Here is a 19,280-nt window from a genome sequence, read left to right on the forward strand (position 1 = left end):
GCGGGCTCAGGAGGGGCGGAGCCGCCGGCGGAGAGTGATTCGGGCGGGCGTAACTGCGAACTTTTGTTTGGTGTGTTGTGTGAGTTAGTTTCCGCCGCCGGGACAGAGGCGCCGGCCGGGCTGGGCCGGGCTCGGGGAAGCGCCGCACGGCCAGAGTTGTTTTGCCAGTTGCCGCGGCCGGATCGGCGTCCCGACCGACGGGTGAGAAGCACCGCCGACAGCAAGACAAGCCCGCGGCCCGGGGAGCGGGGCATGCGGGACTGGGAATCCGGGCTCTGAGCCGCCGAGCCCCGCCAGGGAAGCGCCGGGGGGTCCCGACGGAGCCATGGATCCCGGGCAGCCTCAAACGCAGCAGCCGCCGCAGGCAGCGCAGCCCCCGGCCTCGCAGCAGCAGCCGCCGCCGCAGCCCCCGGGCGCGGTGTCGGGGGCCCCGGCCGGCGCGGCGCAGCCCCCGGGTGCGGGGCCCCCTCCGGCGGGGCACCAGATCGTCCATGTGCGGGGCGACTCGGAGACCGACTTGGAGGCGCTGTTCAACGCCGTGATGAACCCCAAGGGCGCCAACGTGCCACACACGCTGCCCATGCGACTGCGGAAACTGCCCGACTCCTTCTTCAAGCCGCCCGAGCCCAAGGCCCACTCCCGCCAGGTGAGGGGGAGGGAAGGAAGGGGCCCGCGGGCGGGCGAGGGGCGGCCGGGCCGGGCCGTGCTCCCCCTCCCCGCCGCCGAGCTCCTCCCGGGGGAGGCGTGTGGGGGAGGGGGCCGGGGCGGGAATCCGCGGGGCCGAGCGGGGCGGGGGGCGCCCGGCCGGGGCTGTCGGGGCGCTCTCTGCCGCCCCCACACCCCTTCATTTGTTCTTCCCCTGGGGCAGGGCCGCCTCCCGGGACGCCAGCGGGGCCGGGGCCGGGGCCGGGACGGCGGCGGGAGGGCGGGCGAGCGCTGGCCCGTCGCGGTCTCCAGCGGGGCCTCGAACTCCACATCCGCTCCTTGGCTGTCTCGGTCTCTCCGGGAGGGCGACGGTGGGGGTGAGCCCCTAAAACTTGGGTGAAAACGCTCCGCTTGGAATTTCGCTTTGCGGTCCAATTCCCTGCCCTCTGTGGAAGGGGTCGATGAAGTGGTGCCAAACCTACACCCCCTCGCCCCGTCAGACAGTAAATATGGATGTGACTTTTCCACCATTTCAGCACGGCGCTGGTTTGAGTAGGATTAACCCCCCACATACACACGCAGGCACATCCGAAGTTAATTCCCGAGCCAGACGCCAGGTCTGCCGGCGCCCAGGGTCTGGCGGGCGCAGCGCCCGCACGCAGGGCAGCGGCGGCAGCCCGGGAGCGGGGCTCGGAGCCGCGGGGCCTCGGCCGGGCTGCCCGGGGGAGGGATGCGGGGCAGGGCCGCGCAGGGAGCGGGGGAGGGATGCGGGGCAGGGCTGGGAAGGGGCGGGGCACGGCCGGGGGGAAGGGGCGATGCGGGGGCAGGGCTGCGGAGGAGCGGCGTGGGGGATGCGGGGCAGGGGCGTCGCTTGGCCTCCGGGAGCGTTTGGTGTTAAAGAGAGGAACTCTTGTACCAGGACCGGAGTGCTGATGTGAATACGAGTGAAAGCTATTGCTGTTCCCAGCTTTTTGGAAGGAGGCTGTGCCTACCTAGTCGAGTGTTTTTAAGTAATGAACTTTGTTGCTAAGCTGTAAAATAGGTTTTATTATTGGCTATTGTCACTTTATCTGTGTCGCCAGTAACAGTGAAACTCGCTGTGTACTGACACCCGTGTTGTTAAGGGTCTGTCAACATTTCCATTATTAAACTTCTGTTTTGAACGATTTATAGCTTGACTTCAGAAGTTCATTCCAGGCTGAACCTTGGCACGTACTCTTCCATCCTAGGAGTTAATTCATTTTCCAAATACTCAAAAAGGCAGTCTGGCCTTCATATAGGAAGACTGAAAAGAAAATTGGAAGGGGTAGAGCTGATCTGCTTCTGTAGTTTTGCTAGCTTCTGAGTTGCAGACCTTTAATAACGTACTGAAATCCAGCAAGGAATAAGGGGCTTATGTATAGGGTTCTCCCAGCTTGTGCAGATCTCATCGTGGTCCCATTGTGTACTAATCTAAATGGGTAGACTAACACTGGGTTCTGTGTCTTGTTAAATACAGTAACTGCAGTTAAATAGCTGTCGTGTTGGAAATGCACTTAAGGTGTGTGCTGGTCATACAACTTTTGGTTGTACTTTTAAGCTTGGCCTTATGTTCCTTGTGAATGTTAATCTTTGTCTGTAAAGCATATTTAGTTGGATCACTGTTTCTCGTACCACTCAGTGATTCCTAAAACATAAGGAAAAGAGATTTGCTTTATTGTGGACTGTTTTCATTTTTCCTTTTTGTTTAGTTATGCCGCAAATATTCTGCTTAAAGAAAAGGTCTATTTCCTGTAATTCTGTGATTCTCAGGAATTAAAATATTGCAAATCCACTTGATTTACTACTTGCTTATTTTGTCTGAATGTAAGTGCAAACTGATTCATTTGCAGTTGAACACATAGAACTTCATGTGTGCATGGAGATGGAGAGAAGCAGAATTTTTGGAGTGTGTAAGGGAGGCCTCATATGGTGCAATACCTTATGTAGAGAGGTGTGACAGGGACTGATACATGCATCTCATTATAGGTGTGAATGTTGTTCTGATCTATCTGTAAGACCAGGTAATTGGTAAATACATTTTTAAAGGCCATTTTTACTTAAATCAAGTTTTCAGAGCTGTCTTTTCTGTTCCATGTTGGACATGTATTTACTACTGGCAAGGACGTTCTGTGTACTGACGAGGGGTGACTCGCGTGAATAGGTTTGTGAGTCATTTCTGATTGACTGGTTCAACCTTTTGCTGAAGCTTTGCTTTGGCTAAAGCATGGACAGACTCTTTATACCCTTAAAAGTTCGAGTTACTAGGAAATGTTATGTTCAGTCTTCTTGAGTAGGTTTTTTTTAATGGTTGAATTAGTGAGTCTTCCTTCATTGGAACTCAGTGCTGCCAGTTGGCATTTTACAATTGCTTTTCTCTTTGTGTGATCTTTTAAACCCCTACGGAGGGGTGGGGAGAGTGGTGGTGTGTGCATGTATTTGAATCCCCACACTGCCACTTGAAAAGGAGAGTGGGAAATTGACTCCTCCAGCAGAAAGTGAGTATGATGGTAGTGAGTGGGTGCAGTCCAGTAGCAAACCACTCATGCACGGGATGAGATCTGCTGACTGCAGACGGGTTTGTTCTTACCCCTGTGCTGAGGAGTAAGAACCCTAGTTTTCAAAATAAAGCTAAGGGCTCTCTGCATGCACAGTTAATATTTCTTGACTTGCACAAGGGCTTTTGTGATGCTAATTAACCAAACTATGTGGAGGCTTGCTTGAACGGTAAGAACTGGAAAATAAGCAGAACTCTAGAACAACTAAGCTATGAATTTTTCCCGAAGTGTTCATTTAAAGTGAAATGTCTCCTGACAGCTGCATTTCTACTGAAATATAGGAATCTTAATAAAAATAATTTCATTCCTGGCAGGCCAGCACTGATGCCGGGACAGCAGGAGCCCTGACCCCACAGCATGTCCGAGCTCATTCCTCTCCAGCATCTCTGCAGCTGGGAGCTGTTTCTCCAGGAACACTTACACCCTCTGGAGTAGTGACTGGACCTGGAGCTCCATCTTCTCAACACCTCCGCCAGTCTTCTTTTGAGATCCCTGATGATGTACCTTTGCCACCAGGTTGGGAGATGGCTAAGACACCATCTGGACAGAGATACTTTCTTAAGTAAGTAAAATTTCTTTAATTTCTTTTCAATTAGCTGTATCTCTGGCTTTTTTTTTTTTTTTTTTTTTTTTTTTTTGGCGGGGGGGAGGGAATATATATTTTGTTTTTTACAATCTTAGAATTTCAGTAAATTTCATCATGTTTAAAAGATGTATTTTTAAAAAACATGCTCCTGATTTTAGGTAGGGGACCCTACCACTTCAGTATTCCTCCCATATCAGCTCTGCTGTTTCTGAAAACTGTATAGTACTCCGTGAATATTTGTCCTATCTTAATCTTAGCTAAAGAATGTTGTCAATTATATTGTGTACTAAAAAATCAGTGAAATGAACACAGTCATTCTTGAACAATGAGACTTTTGGATTTGCTGGATATTGTCAGTTGTGATGCAGGTCAAGATACATTTTACCTCATTTTAATAATACAGATGTAAAAATACAGAGTTAACTTTAGATACTGTTGTAGTGACAGTATGTCAGGACTTCTTATGTTTTGATTAAGGACAATTGTTTAAGTACACAACCGAAGTGGTTTTTTGCCTACCCTCTCTTCCTGAGGTAATTAACATATGTGTTTGATTGCAGTATTTGTGTTTGTAACTTAACTCATCTACATTCTTGGCAGTGAAAAGGAATTTCAGAGTTTTTAACAGTCGCATGTTCCTAGAGCTGTAGCTTTTTCACACAGTGAAATTAGTATCACCTTTTCTATAACTGAAGAAAAGTTACCCATGCCATCCATCTGACACACAGTTCATCAGGAAGCATTTTACTTTATTCTGTGCAGTTTTCTAAAACAGCAGGGACTTGTCCTTTTTTTCTGTAAGTGTGCCCACCAAGACCATAACTTGCCCTCAAATTTTTGTCTATAATTTGAACTTTTTATTTAACAACAAATCTCTAAATAACCCATTATGTCATTTGCAGGGTGGGGGGAGGTAACACCATGTTATTTATGTAAAACTTGTTTTACCCAAGAAAAACATATTTATCCCTACCTTTCTCACTCAGGCATTATTTTTGATTAATACTTGCATCTGATTGAAGTAGTTTGGCTTGTAGCTTCAAAAACAAAACCAGATTTTGTCTGCAGTGAAAATTAAACTTGCAGAACTTCTTAAAAATGTTTCTTGTTCCTGTAGCTGTGGTGTTTCCATACAGAGAAATTAGCTTTTTTCTTTTCCAGCTGAAAAGAAGTTGCAGTAGTCGTCTGAAATTATTTGAGCCTGAAGGTTCCCTTTTGAGAATAATCATTCTTTATTAGAAATGTGAAAACAAACATTAGGTGTAGATCTTGAAGATACAATATTTTCTTTGGTGAAATTTAACATATCAGTGTGTTCTAGAATATGAACTCTTCAGCAGGCACAAGTGGAAAATGGTGTAAGTTTATGCTGTTTGAGAACTGTAGCTCATTGAACCTTGAGGAAAGAACAGAATGAGTTTTGAAATGAAAAGCAAACTTTTGTTTTGACCGTGTTAGTGAGAGCTCTTAAAGGGCAGCTAATGAAGCATGAAAAAGAGATATTTGATTTTAAAGTTTTACTGCCACAAGTGTTTGTTCTTGGTAGCACTGTCAATTTTACAGAAGATAAAACAGTTTCAGAGATGAAAAATGTCTTCCTGCTCTTTTAATTAATTTTTTTAATTGTGCTCATTTGGGTGAAATCAGAATGAAAGATTTATTCTTGGAAAGCTTTTTTCTGCAGTTTGATTATTACCACAAAAATCTTTCCTTTTTCTTCTGCAAGTTCTTTTGTCCTTTCTTGGTGTCCTGGTATCCATTTCAAAGGGTCAGGTTTCAGCAAGAACAATAAAGAGCCTGAGACTGGAAAGTACACACAAGTCTGGCAAACTCATCTGCATGAGCAAGATCGTTTGTTCTCAAGCAGACATCCAAAGTAAATGATTGAAAGAGCTGCTAGCTGTGAAGGATGTGTCTTGAAGGGGAAAGGAGTGGAAACAAACCAGGTTGTTAGGAAAAGAAAATAAAGGCTGTACTTTCTGAACCTCTCCCTGCTGGGTCACATGCTGACCTTGGGAGATTCTAAACAGTGTAATGGGCTGTTTCCTTTTGACTTTCCTTGGGTGATGCTGGGGTATGGGAGAATCTAATGAGGACAGCTCTGTTCACACTTGAAGAACATTTGTTCATAAAAGGTTGCTTAATGCTATCTACTGGTGAGATATACCAACTTCATGTAAATATTTACATGATTTGTTAAAAGCATTTAAAGTACTAGCACAGTGTTTGCTCTGTATGTGTAGGAGACCCAAAGAAATTTAGGACTAGTTTTGAGTAACAAATTTGTATACTAAAGGTTTTTTTCAGTGATGACTGGTAAGTTCTATCTTACACCTACAATAAAACTTACATCTTACCTGGTTAAACATACCTTAAACATTTGCTTGAGGTGTGAATACTAAGATTTCTGATTCTAAATACGTTTCCACTTGCTCTGTTCTGTAGCCACTCTTTGAACAGTCTGGTAATCAGGCTCTAGAAAGGTCTTTGCAGAATAGGTAACAATATTAGATTCTTTCCAGATGTCAGAAAACCTTATGGTTATAGTTATCATAATATGCTACAGTGCAAAGAGAATAATACACAATTGAGTACCATACTTAATGCACCCTGGAATTGCAGTCACTTCCATTAGTCAGTGGGTCAAGCATTGCAAACATTGTCATTTGTGCAAAGAAATGAAAATAGTGTATATTGGTTAGAAAATATTTAATTGTCTCTGTGTGTGTGTGTGTGTGTGTGTGTGTATATACAGAGATAGATGCACAGAGTTATTTCGCCAGATGTTGTATATGCACACCCCATGTCCATACATATTAAAAGAAGGTGAGAGCGGTACTTCAGAGTTTGAACCAGAACTACTCTTGCAAATTACTCTGTCATCTCAATAAATAGTCCCCCTTATGTATGAATGCCTAACATATGATTTACCAGAATTCCACTCATTAGCATTCATCTCACTGTTATGAGTAGTAGTGCTGAGTTTAATTTTCCCTTAGCCATGATTTGGAGCAGTGGGTTAAGGCCTGCTTACTGTACAGCTGGTGAAACTAGCTTTTATTGATACTGCTCCTTCAGTGGAGCTCATAAGTTAAGACTTGCCTGGTTAGTAAGTGGTCACATCTGAGTCATCTCTCACTGGTGTGTGGTAGCTTTAGCCCATTCTTAAACATGCAGTAAAAAAGCCGAGCTTGGTTTGTGTGGTGATGTCAATTGCATTGCTTTTTAACCGCTTCCTGTTAGCCAGCTGCTGCTTGACATTTCAGTGAACTGTGCAGAAAGATAGGGGATCGCTCTCGAGGCAAAAGATAATGTGCAACGGGAGTGGCAGAAAACAGCTTGCAGAGAGAAAGACCAAATTTTGCTCAGTTTTAGAACTACTCTTTTATCCTTTTAAATGAGAATTATGCTTTTAATTCTTACAGAGCTTGTGTAATACCGCTTCTCTTGTTGTGGTGTGAGGAAAAGTTAACTGATTGTGCGGCAAACAAGTCTTGTAATTATTTTTTTCTACAGGAAGTAGTTCTTGCAAGCAGTTTATCAACAACTTCCTATTTTTTCTGTAAAGTATTGAATGACTTCCTGAAGGAGGCCAAGGTGGTTTTCATTACTGTTTGTGGGTGTGTTTGAGGTGTTCGTCCATCTGGCAAAAAAAAAAAAGATTGCTGTTACACATTTCTCATGTGCTCCATACAGAGGTATGGCTTTGGATGTTTTGAACCAACTAGTTTTAAGACAAACAGGGAAGTTTGTTGCTATGATTTTTGTTTTTTGGTTGTTTTTTTAATTTCCTCATGTCACGTATGAAAAATATCCAGTGATGCTGTTAAATTTCTCTTGCATCCTGTTTTTGCCCCTGACTGGTACTACCCACTGCATCAGTGTCCTCTGCTCCCCTTGATCTCCCCACCCCACCAAAGTAATCTTAGTTTTCAAGGACAAAAGATGTTCACTGGAAAAACTACAGCCACAGCTGCATATCTTATTGCATACCTTAATTTAGTGTGGAAGTACATATTTGGGGTCATCAATATGACTTCTTGTGTCTTTAATTCTATAGTTCAGTCAAGCTGGTCAGTAAAATAGCTGTATTGTTGGAAGCCAGAACTGTTGCCACTGCTTTTGGTGGCTCCTCCACTTTTGAACATCTTCGATTGCTAAATTCTGTTTGCAATATGCCAAGCTAGTTGCATTTTTATACTGATGATTTGACTCTTCAAGAAAATACTCAAAAGACCAAAGATCTCCCTAGAAAAAGCCATGAAAAAAATGGCATTGTGGATACTGTCAGTTTCAGAACATAGCTGAAGGAATAACATTAGCTAAAAAACTTTGAAAGGAAAGCTTGCTGTGGTATGTTTTTGACAATTTAAGGGAAGACAGTCACAGTACTACTAATTGTATGTTTTTCCTTCTGCCTCTTACTTTAAAAAGTCCTGTGAAAGAGCAAGAACACAAGTTATTTCAAATTCTCAGTTCTGCTGAAGATTTCAATATCTCTGAAAGGGCCGAGGAGGAATAAGGGCAAGCATGGCTCATTTGTGTTGGCACTGAGACTGGGCAGCAGTGAAAGCAGTGACACACATTTTCTTCTGTTTGGTCAAACAACGATATCCACACATTCAGTACTCTGCTGTACAAGGTGATTTTATAAGACTATTCAAAAAAGCAGTTTAGATATGATTTCAGGTAAATCAAAATTGTATCTCATGGTTTTCACTAATTTATTTTTTATTTATAAGCATATTGACATTTATTATCTTCAGAAGAAAATAGAACTGGGGAAAAATGCAGCATCCATGGCACCTAATTGGAAGTTAATAATCAAATTTTATCTGAGGATTTTTTTTTTTAATTATTTGTTGTAGTGAACCTTTCTTTTTCCCACAGGTTTTATCTTTCACTTATCTCTCATAAAAATAGTCTTCGTGCTTTATAGTGTCTGATTTTGTGTTTATATGCTTTAGGTATCTCATACTGCTTTGCAGCACTGCTTTCCTATCTCCTAAATCAAATTTGAGATCAGTTTTATCTTACTGGAGATCTGAAAACTTTTTATTATATTGAAAGCTGTAATTGTGACCAAGTTTTAATCGGTCTTTTATAATTAAAAATACTAAAGTATCTCTGATTAGTAATAAGAATAGTATTCAGATACAGATTTAATCAGAATTTCATGATTTTTAAAAAAATAGTTCTGCAATTCTACTTATTAAATATTTTATCTGCTTATATTTGAGTTAGAGTTGTAGCATTGAGCTCTATGGGTGTAATTGCACTGCTATGGAACTACTTCTGTTTTCTGAGGTCTTCACTTCTAAAGACAAACAAGAATTTTATATAAATGAAGATGAGTATCTTCTGGATTTTTATCCTTTTTTTTTTTTTAATGTATGCAGAAGATGGCAAAGAATTACAATAGTGGAGTTTTTAGTAGTTGTGGCTTGTACCACAGGGTAGTCTTAACCCCTCAGTTACACGATGGAGATTCCTGCTTCATAGAAAGCAGTAAAATAATAAAAGAATGTTAATTTGAAAATTCCCATGAACATAATAACACTGAGCACTACTGCATCATATTTTTGCAAGAAACTTCTCATGAGTCAATGCTGTTGAATTGATCAGTGGCATGTTTGGATAAAATCATACCAACTTTTACAAGGTTCATCTCTTACTCTCTTATCTTTGTCCTTCTGGAAATGAAAACATAACAGGAGCTTTAAAATTATGAAATGTAAAGCCACCATTTATACTTTGCTCAATTGTCCTCTGCAGTTGTGGCACAACAGCTGCAAATTTTTAAAAGCTGACACAGCAAGCAAATTGGATTTTTCACTCTGTCTGGTTTTAGACTAAACCTTCAGAAAAAGTAACTTATTAGCCCTGGGAGTGCCGAAATGTTTAACGGCAGGACCTAAATTAAGTCACATGTAAAATTAAAGCAGAGTTCCTGTTGCTCTCAAGGCACGTTTTCCCATATCAGACATAAGCACTTAGGGGGTGATGCCCAGGAGAGTGAGAGGTGTTGTTCTGGGCTGAGGTAGAAGACAGACTGTTGAAAGTATTCTAAGTTAGAAGTAGTCTTGATTACGAGTAGACCTCTTCTCTGCAACCAACCAAAGAAAAAAAACTGAAAATGAGGTAAACAGCAACAGAGGTCTGTCATCCGAAACTAGGGATGTTTGTCTTCTTTTTATACGTGGCCAGAGCACTGCATGTGTTTTATCTTCATAGCTGGGAACAAATTCAGATGATGTAACTAGATTTAGTTTAACCTTTTAAAACTGATAGTTGCTCAGTTCTCATATTAATTTGTGTCCTTGCATAGTTTTCATATATCTGTGCAGTAAAACTCAATAATGGTGGGTGGAACTTTCTGTCTTTTGCTATTTGAGTAAATGTTCCTTTTTTTTAAGGTGTGGTTTTTTCTTTTTTTTTTTTTTTTTTCTCTCCCCCTGGCAACAAGCTGTGATACCTGTGAGTGATTATGTAAACACTGATATTTACCTTACTGAGTTTCTCATATAAATTCTAAAGAAAATTTCACTTGGTTGAATGCCGGAAATTTACAGGAGATTACTGTGAGTAGCAGTCCTCTAGTAGGTGCCTGTAAGATAAGGGCAGGGTACCATGTAGTTGGCCTAAGTGGATGACAGAATGGTGTCTAGGGGAAATTTAACAGCATGGAGGTTAGCATGATGGGAAACAAATTCTTGGGGGGATGTTGTACTGGAATGTTAACAGATTAGATGCTGTGTACTGGCTGGGCACTGTTCCCCAAACAGTTGCTGAACCTGATTTTGATGTCAAGCTCTATTGGGAAATTTACCAGATGAAGTACAGCATAGGGGAAATTTGTTTTTATTACGAAAATAGCACCTTATAGCTGCTTTTTGCTAGATAAAATTGGAGTTTTTATTTGGAGAACAAAAGTTTTGTAAGGCGTGACTAAGCTGTGTCGCTGTTTCATGGCCTCCTGAAGTCCTTCTTGGAGTCTGTTTTCTGGGATTCACTCTGTTGCTGTTTTATTTGGCTTTTAACTAAGTTACTTCAGGCTGTGTTTCAGGCAAGTAGTCTAAATTGCTGGTTAAGTCAAAGTAATAATACAAAGCTGCCTTGTAAAGTAAGACTTTTACCGGTATACTGCTTGTCAGTCATGTCAGTTGCTAAGGAGACAAAGCTGTCTTGAAAACAGTCTTGGACTTTGCTTTAATTTTGCTAACGAGGCTTTGCTTCCTCACAGTGAAAGACCAGATCTCTTTTGTTGAGTCCGTGACATGCTGTTTGGTGACTTAGATCAGTGTTAGGGGTTCAGTGTAGTTACTGATTATTACACTGAGGTTGTGAAGCCAGTTTTTTTTCTGCTGAATTGTTTTATAGGAAAGTCAAGTGAAGGTAATTTACTATTGCTAGTTTATCTCCAGTGAGTTCTGATTGAGAACTTTGTTGGAAGTCTGTCTGCACTAGATTTGTTTAAACAGTGTTACAACTTCAAGGATGCCTTTCCCTTTCTGATTCCTTTGTTGCAAGTAAACTTTCTGCCTTTACTGGGTGTGTTATCAAGTTAGACATCTGTGGCTGAATAAAGCATCTGAAAGCAAAGAAGCATAGGTTTATAAGCAAAATGGAATTCTTTGAATAAAGGAAATAAATGCAACTCACAGGTATATTCTCTTACTGGATCTCACTTCTCAGTTATTTTTTCTAATTTGTTGTTCTTATTTGAAAAGCTTGGTTGGCAAGTCCTCTGTAATTACTTTGGTTGCAATTTCATATAGTCTCTTTAGAATGGTGAAAAATAGAGTAGGAGAAATTTCTTCCTGTGTTTGCTAACTATGCTGTTAATAGACCTAAATATCCAATGAACACATAATTCAGTAGTGATTTTTATTGACAAAACTTAAGTCACTCAGAGCAGCCAGCATTGCATGAGTTAAGGATATGAAATATTTACTTTAAAAGGTGTAATCTGATAGATAAAAGGCTGTGACCAAGTTGCGTTGAAGCATGTTCTGTGCCATCTTTAGAGGCTGTTTTTGTATATATAAGAAAACAGTAGTACTGTGCTTTAACTGGAGTTTAGGAGTCCATTCCATTGGCTTCAGTGATGGTCTATGGGTCATGATGAGTTGTACTCATTTAACAGTGAAGTATTTTAAATACTTTCAGTTTTCAATGAAAACAGCTTATAGCATATTCTGTGGTTACAAGATTTTGTACACAAGAGCCTGAGTAAGCTAAAATCGCTTGTGTTCTATTTCATGTATGGATAGATTTTTGAGAGCTTTTTGTTATGCTGCTGTTGACAGAATTATGTTATCATCAGTGTAGACCTGTGTTTCATTTTTATACCTTCGGCCTCTAAACACATACACACTTAATTTCTGTTCGTGTATATCGCTTACTTCTGGCCAGTGAGTATAACATTTGAACTGAAGTAAGCATTCTCTTTTATAATTGGTATTTCAGATTTTCACTTTTTATGAGATTTTAATTTTAAAACTAAGCAGACCTAAGATTTTGGAACCAAATAATTAGTAAGTAACAGAGGGCAGGAGCTTTCAGGTCTGTAGTGTTAGAACTGGTAATCTTTATGATTGTGAGGGTTTGGCTTTGTCTTTTTATTCTTCCTGTAATGATTAATAACAGGAAAAAAAAATCTCTTGGATATTTAAGAATATCCTGGTAATTTAGACATTGGTTAGGCATAAGTAAGAGAAAATGTGAAGCAGACCTTAGCATAAACAGTTAGTTAAGAATTAACATTTTAGCATCCATGTTAGCAAGGTCAAAGGAAGTCTTAATTATGTGCTTTTAAAATTCGTTTGTGATATGAGATCATCCCCATTTTTTATTACACTGTCAGACAGGTCCTGACATGATCAGCTTTGTGTTATGCAAATTTGTTGAGGAACTTGGACAGATCATTGTTTTCTTTATGAATTAAATTTCAGTTTTATGTGGTAATGTATCCAGGAAAAAGTAATCAATGAATCAGCTTCATCATTGTGGTACCCATTTTCTAGCTTTGTTTTAGTGTTGCATTGGAGTAGGGAGCATGGAAGCAGAAGGGGGATGTTCTTGTTTTCCTTCTGGTGCAACTATTTGTGTAGCTTTTGCTGACAGCTGCAGTTTGAATCCTGTTCATGCTGTGATGGTGAGCAATTCAGAGATTGTGGATGAACTTTACCTGATTCCTTTGCTCTGCAATCTTGTTGGAATAGAAGTGTAGGCTCCTGTCTATGCCAAACTTTACCTTTTTTTAATGGCCTCAAATGCTTGTTCTCCAAAACCTAAGGGGGACGATTTTAGTGGTTTCCAAGCTAAGGTAACAACTAACTTACCAAATAGTTGAGGGAGTGGCAATAAAGTGAAAATTGCTGGCTTTTGTCATGGATAAAATTTATGCAAATCAGTTTATGGGAAGAAATCTTAGTTTATGGGAAGAAATCTTTTATATTTGCAAGAAACAGTTGAGCTCTTGCTTTGTACACGCAAACCTGTATGCATGTTTGTATGGAATTTTTTGAAATACAGGAGATCCTGGTATTGGCGCTTTTTACTTTGCCAAGATCTTTGCATCATTTGCCTATAATTTTGTAAAATTCTTTATTTGAAAGGTATGAGCAAACTTACAAGTTTGCTGATGCATGGTGCTTTTACTTCTTAACTAGATTGTATGACTTCTCTCTGATTTTTCCTGATAAATACATTTGATCATTGTTGCTGTTACTGCAGCTGGGACATGAACTTACCAGACCTTAGAATACTTTACTGAAGTGTATAAAAACTGCATGTAACCATTCAGTTATGCACCCACCCCTGATTAAAGTTTTCCAGCCTCAACTACCTTATGTAGACATTTTTGCACATAGTGTGTCTGTTCATCTAGTCAAACTGCAAGATACACTGGATAAAAGGTGTTCTTCTGTTGTATAGGATGCAGTTCAGTTCTTGACTTCCAGCTTAAAATCTTGCCTGTTCTGCAAGTTGCAGAAGAATAAAAAAGATGCAAATTCTTGTAAGCAAACTCCAGAAAGTTATATGAAATTACTATATACAGAGTGTAGTGCAGACTGCAGTGCTGTCACCCTCTGCTTTATACCACAGTCCTTTCATTTGCTCTTCATTAAGACTAGTAGGTTTTCTTTTAGATTAGTATAAATCTTGCATACCATTTGAGGCAATATTTCTGCTAAAGAAAAAACCATTTTTTTGTCATAGCTATCTGGGTGTTTAGCTCATGTTGATGCCCAGCATTTCAGATTAGTGCTGATGGATCCTACAGCAAGACTGAACTGCAGAATCAGATGATAATGTTGTGTTGTTTATCACTGAGGAATCTTTCTGAGTAACGCATCTAAAGTATACTTAAAATCAGCAGGTGAAGGAAAAAAGTCAGAAGATGATACGTCATAGAAGTGGAGATAAAAAACAGCAGTACTGGCAGTGGAAGTAGCTATGCTGTCCTAAGTCTCCTCATGCTGTTCTTGAGGTGTTTGAGATGTTCAAGATGTTTAGTTTTAAAACCTAGCAACTGCTGGGCCCTGTCAGCATTGCTTTTGTAAAAGGACTTTTTAACAGTGTCACTTGAAACTGCCCCCATTTATACAAACCAAGTCCAGTTGCCTGGCCAGGTAACTGTCCTGCTGCTAATAGTAGTCATTAGCAAATTTCTTGCAAATACTAAGCAGGGCAAGCATATACTCTTCAAGCAGATACTCTTCTCTGAGAACTCTGCTGCCTTCCAACTGTCCTCCAAGACTCGTGTTATCTCTGCCTGAGGCCCCTTTTAGCACTGGCTGTGTGCTTTGACAAGGAGTCTGTCTCACTGGTTGTCTTGTCCACTGCATGAAGAAACGCCTTCCATCTCTGCTAAGATTAGCTTCCATCAGCTGCATTCAGTGGTGCCCAGCTCTTACTTTAAATGTGACAGTGAGCTGCTGGTACATATGTGTTCTGTTCAAGATTGCTGTGTTTTCCTCTGGAAATGACTTCTTTTGAAATTTGAAGAGTCCTAACCTGCCAGATCTTCCTGGAATAGAAGCTTTTTTTCGTATATCCCTGCAACCCATCTTTTTCATATCCTTAACTCATGCATTTTCCAATTTTTGTTATTTTTCAAGTGAAAGGTTAGGAATGTTTTGCAGCATTCTCCATTCTGAACCTTTCATTTAAAAAATACTCAATTTATTCTTACTACCACTTGTCCTTTTACACTATATACCTGTTTTTTCTCCCCAGTTCTTCGCAGTTAGCAGTTGACCGAAAGTAAATTTGTATCATTGGGGAACTATGGTGCTGCTGCTTTCTCTTGGATAGATTCCAGTGTATAGGCCCCTGTAGAAGTTCGAGAGAGTCCCACCTCCGGTGCAAGAGCTGCTGATTCCTTTTTCCTAGTGCTGTGTGTTTGCTTTATAGTTTCTTACTGGTAACTGTTTCTTCGTGTCATATCAGGACCTATCCGCATCCTGTAGCTGCCTTTTGTCTGTTTTAGTAAAACCCAACAGTACTTGCTATTTCTAATTAGATCTTGTAGTCCCTGGTTTCTGAAGCTTAATGCTTACTGTGGTTGCTGTGTCTTCTGTATAAATGCTGGGATGCAAATACTTCTGTTGGTAGATTCACCTTGAAAGAGAAATGTCATTTGCAGTTGTGTCTGGCTTATATTTGGGAACTGCTTCAACCAAATGGAAATATGCTGGTGTGATAAAATGATGTGTATGTGCTTTAAAATACCCAAGGAAGAATAATTTCTAGAACAAAATATATTTTGTGGGTGACAGTACACATGTACTAAATGATCTACCAGATGTACTGAACCTACTCATTGTATGCAGGTCTTGAATTGAATGGAAATGTGATTAAAGTGAGCAGTGGCAGTGTATTTGGAAGATGGCTTCTTTTTCTTCATATACTCAGTTTCAGTGATACTGAAATAATGTCAGTCTCAACCGTGCTTTGGAACTGTCATTTGATATTCTACTAACTTTTGCTGCAAAACTGCTTCTGCCTGATATCATGCTTTACTTCCTAGTATCTGAATACCAGATGCTTACACCATATTTTTCTGTGTGTGTCATGCAGTATGTCTACACAGCACAACAGTTCAGTAATCAAAAGAGAAATATTCGGTTCTCCAGAGTTGTGATTTTTTTTTTTTTTTTAGGTTGGTCACTCATCCGTAACTGATTTGGTGATATTGAATATGTTGTTTCAAGTATAGAAATTAGTAAATAGATAATAAGTGAGAGTTGTTGGAGTCTGAAAAACACCTGAGTAATTAGCTCAGTGTAAGCTTTTTTTCTCATACCAGTAAAGGTTGGTTGATTCTGCATAGACAGTTCAGCATTGTTCAGGTCTTAAGTTGACTGGAAGTACAAAGAACCATAAATCAACAAATGATCTAGACATGGTTTGAGCTTTTTCTCTGTTTATCCCCTGAAGTTCACAACCATAGCCATTAGTGTTGTTAGTATTATCTATCCAACCTAGTACTTGGTGAAGGTTGGCCATCCATCCAGTCTTCTGCTGAAAGCACACACAAATGTTGCTAAAGCTTAATCAGGTCAGAAATGACGTGTTGAGCCAAGTCTGGAAAACATCCAAGGTTGGAGATACCACATCTTCCCTTTCCTCCTATTAAAATGATCCTTCATAAGATGATTTCTCTGCAGCACAGCAAAATATCTATCTAATGTAGCTCCTGATGGACTCAGTGATTTTTGCCAAGGGCCTGAAGTTTTTCTATTAGCAAAAAAAAAAATCTTTAGGTTATGATTATGATTAAAAAAAAAAAAAAGGCAATTAAGGAAGTTGCTGTATTGGGTTTACATAGCAGGATTTTGGTAGTGGGGGAGCAGTAGGGATAATTTCTTTGAGAAATTACCAGAAGCTTCCTCGATGTCTCACAGAGCCAATGCCATCTGGCTCTAAGAAGCTGGTGAAGACTGAGCCCATCAGTGACAGAGGTAGTTCTTCTGGAATAATGTGTTTGAGAAGGGAAAAAACTGGTGTAGAACATGAACAGCTGAAGAGAGGAGTGAGAGGTACAGCCCTGTAGACCCTAAGGTCAACACAGAAGGAGAGGGCAGGAGGTGCTCCAGCCTCTGGAGCTGAGATTCCCCTGCAGTCCCTGGTGAGGCAGCTGAGCCCCTGCAGCCCATGGAGGTCCATGGGGATGCGGAGATTCACCTGCAGCCCCTGCAGAACATCATGCCAGACCAGGTGGATTTGTGACCACAGCCTGAAGGAGGCTGTGACCCCATGGGAAGCCCACACTGTAACACGCTTCTGGCAGGACCTGTGGCTCCATGGAGAGAGAACCCCACACTGGAGCAGGTTTGTTTGCAAGACTTGTGAGCCGTGGGGCATCCATACTTGAGCGGCCTGTTCCTGAGGGGAACCCTACTCTGTGAGGAGGACCCCCACAGGAGCAGTCTGCAGCATGTGGGTTGATCTCATGTTGGAGCTGTTAGTGAAGGACTGCATCCCATGGGAGTGACCCCACACTGAAGTAGGGGCTCTTTCCTTGAGTAGACAGCATGTGATGAACTGACTGCAGCCCCCATTCCCTGTCCCCCTGCACTGTTGTCAGGGAAGAACTAGAGAAATCAGAAGTGAAGTTGAGCCCAGGGAAAAAGAAGCATGGGGTAAAGGCATTTAAATTTTAGAGTTTGGTTCTATTTCTCATTATACCACTCTGATTTGACTGGCAATAAATTAAACTTGTTTCCCTGCATCATGTGTTTTGCCTGTGATGGTAACTGTTGAGTGATCTCTCTCTGTCCTTACCTCAACCCAGGAGCCTTCTGTTAAATTTTCTCTCCAGCTGAGGAAAGGAGAGATAGCACGGCTTTGGTGGACCACCAGGATCAGCCTACATTTTCACAGTCTATTTCATGTTCTTAAGTTAGTCCTTTGTTGTGATATCCCATGACCATTTTACATTGAGTAAATTCTCCAAATGACTGTGCTGTATACTCTCTATTCATCCAGGGATCTGCCTTACTGGAATATCTGGTTAACATATATCAGTTTTCTTGGTTGTTGCTCACAGTTGTGATCATATTTATGCAATTTCTTTTAAATTTCATGAAACTCTGACAGGTTACTGGATGTGTAATGAAGTAACTGCATTTCAGTCAGCATATGACGTGGCTTCTTAAATGTACATGGTGAGTGCTAAGTCATAATAGCAGGGAATCCTATTCAAAATAAAAGAAATTGCTCCTTGTCTATGAAATCATCCTCTGTGTTTGTACTCTCAGTGTACTGTAATTATGGGTTTCTGAACAAGCTAGAATTGAGAGGAAACTAGGTAGAGCAGAGAGAAGCCTATTTCCATGGGGAAAGCATGTCCTAAAAAATAGTTTGGTTTTGGAAAAAAGTCTTACAGCGCTGACTTCTCATCTGATTCCAGAGCTCTTCACACTGGTACATGGGCATGGTCTTGTCAGCAGTAGTACTTCCTGATTCTTGGTGCTACAGTCAGTCTTAATTTTCCTCTTCCAGTTGTTGAACTTGTTATGGCAGATGGGATGTGAATCAGTAAAGTCATGGGAAGACAGCAGAGCCTAATGAGGTTAAAGATGTTAGAAGAGGTTGAGTTTGAAGAGTGAAAGAAAATTTTGTTTATAGATTATGTTTGAGGCAGCCTCTCTGGGTTTTGTAGCTGAAGCTGTGCATAGTTATTGTGTAGTTGTTACAAGCCATATATCAGCTTTTTCTGTGATTATATCTTTAAAACTAAACTCATTCTCTGATCCAGGTCATGGTGTGACTGTTCAGAGGAAGAAGTGAGCTAGGCACTTTCTGAGAGTTAATTAAGCCCAAATCAGTGATGATACTAATGAGAGATGCATGTGAAATCATTCCATCTGACATCAGAATCTAGTTTTACTTTTTTGTTAAAACAAGCCTCTATTCCATAAAGTATTTTTTTTACACTTGGGATGTACTGAGTGGGATTGGGGGTTTAGAGGAGGAGCTTGTTGATTGTGTTGTGGGTTATAGATTTTGGGTTGGTTTTTTTTTGGAGGGAGTGTGCATAGTTTTTTGTTTTACAGTTTGCTTATTGTTTATATTTACTGTCAGTACTGCTCTCTGCAATTCAAAATCACATGCTTACCGTTTCCTGTGGACAAATTACTGAATTCTATATTGCCTTGTTCTGGGCACCTTTAGTGAGTATTTGATCCACTTGTTTTGACTGCAGTAAATAGATTTTAGATTTAACTGATGCTGGTTTTACTGTCTTACCCTGTGATGCAATCAAACAATATTTTAATGAACTTCATAGTGACTGAACATAAACTACATGTACAGGAGAAAAAAACATCATTTTTTTAAGGCTTTATTGAAATGTTACTTCTAAATTCTTGACCAAAGCTTCTAAGCAGTGTTTTGATACTCATCTTTCTAATAAGTTCGCTGTGGATATTAAAGACAGTCATTGCAAGAGTAATTGAGTA

The 19,280-nt window shown here is 40.7% G+C and overlaps 1 protein-coding gene across 8 annotated transcripts in view; it reads left to right on the plus strand.

Annotated features, from left to right (window-relative positions):
* The first annotated feature begins 13 nt into the window (after nt 1-13).
* YAP1 (Yes1 associated transcriptional regulator) overlaps nt 14-19,280 on the plus strand; it is an 88,332-nt gene continuing 69,065 nt past the window's right edge. For 4 of the 8 annotated variants that reach the window (XM_066312971.1, XM_066312973.1, XM_066312972.1 and 1 more), the window contains exons 1-2: nt 14-646; nt 3,536-3,783. In XM_066312971.1, the coding sequence (XP_066169068.1) occupies nt 326-646; nt 3,536-3,783 (569 nt within the window). In that variant the 5' untranslated portion in view covers nt 14-325. The remainder of the gene's footprint in view (nt 647-3,535; nt 3,784-19,280) is intronic. The other 4 variants (XM_066312966.1, XM_066312969.1, XM_066312967.1 and 1 more) reach the window with 2 other exon arrangements.

The sequence above is a fragment of the Sylvia atricapilla genome, chromosome 2 (assembly GCF_009819655.1).
Source record: "Sylvia atricapilla isolate bSylAtr1 chromosome 2, bSylAtr1.pri, whole genome shotgun sequence".
Lineage (NCBI taxonomy): Eukaryota > Metazoa > Chordata > Aves > Passeriformes > Sylviidae > Sylvia > Sylvia atricapilla.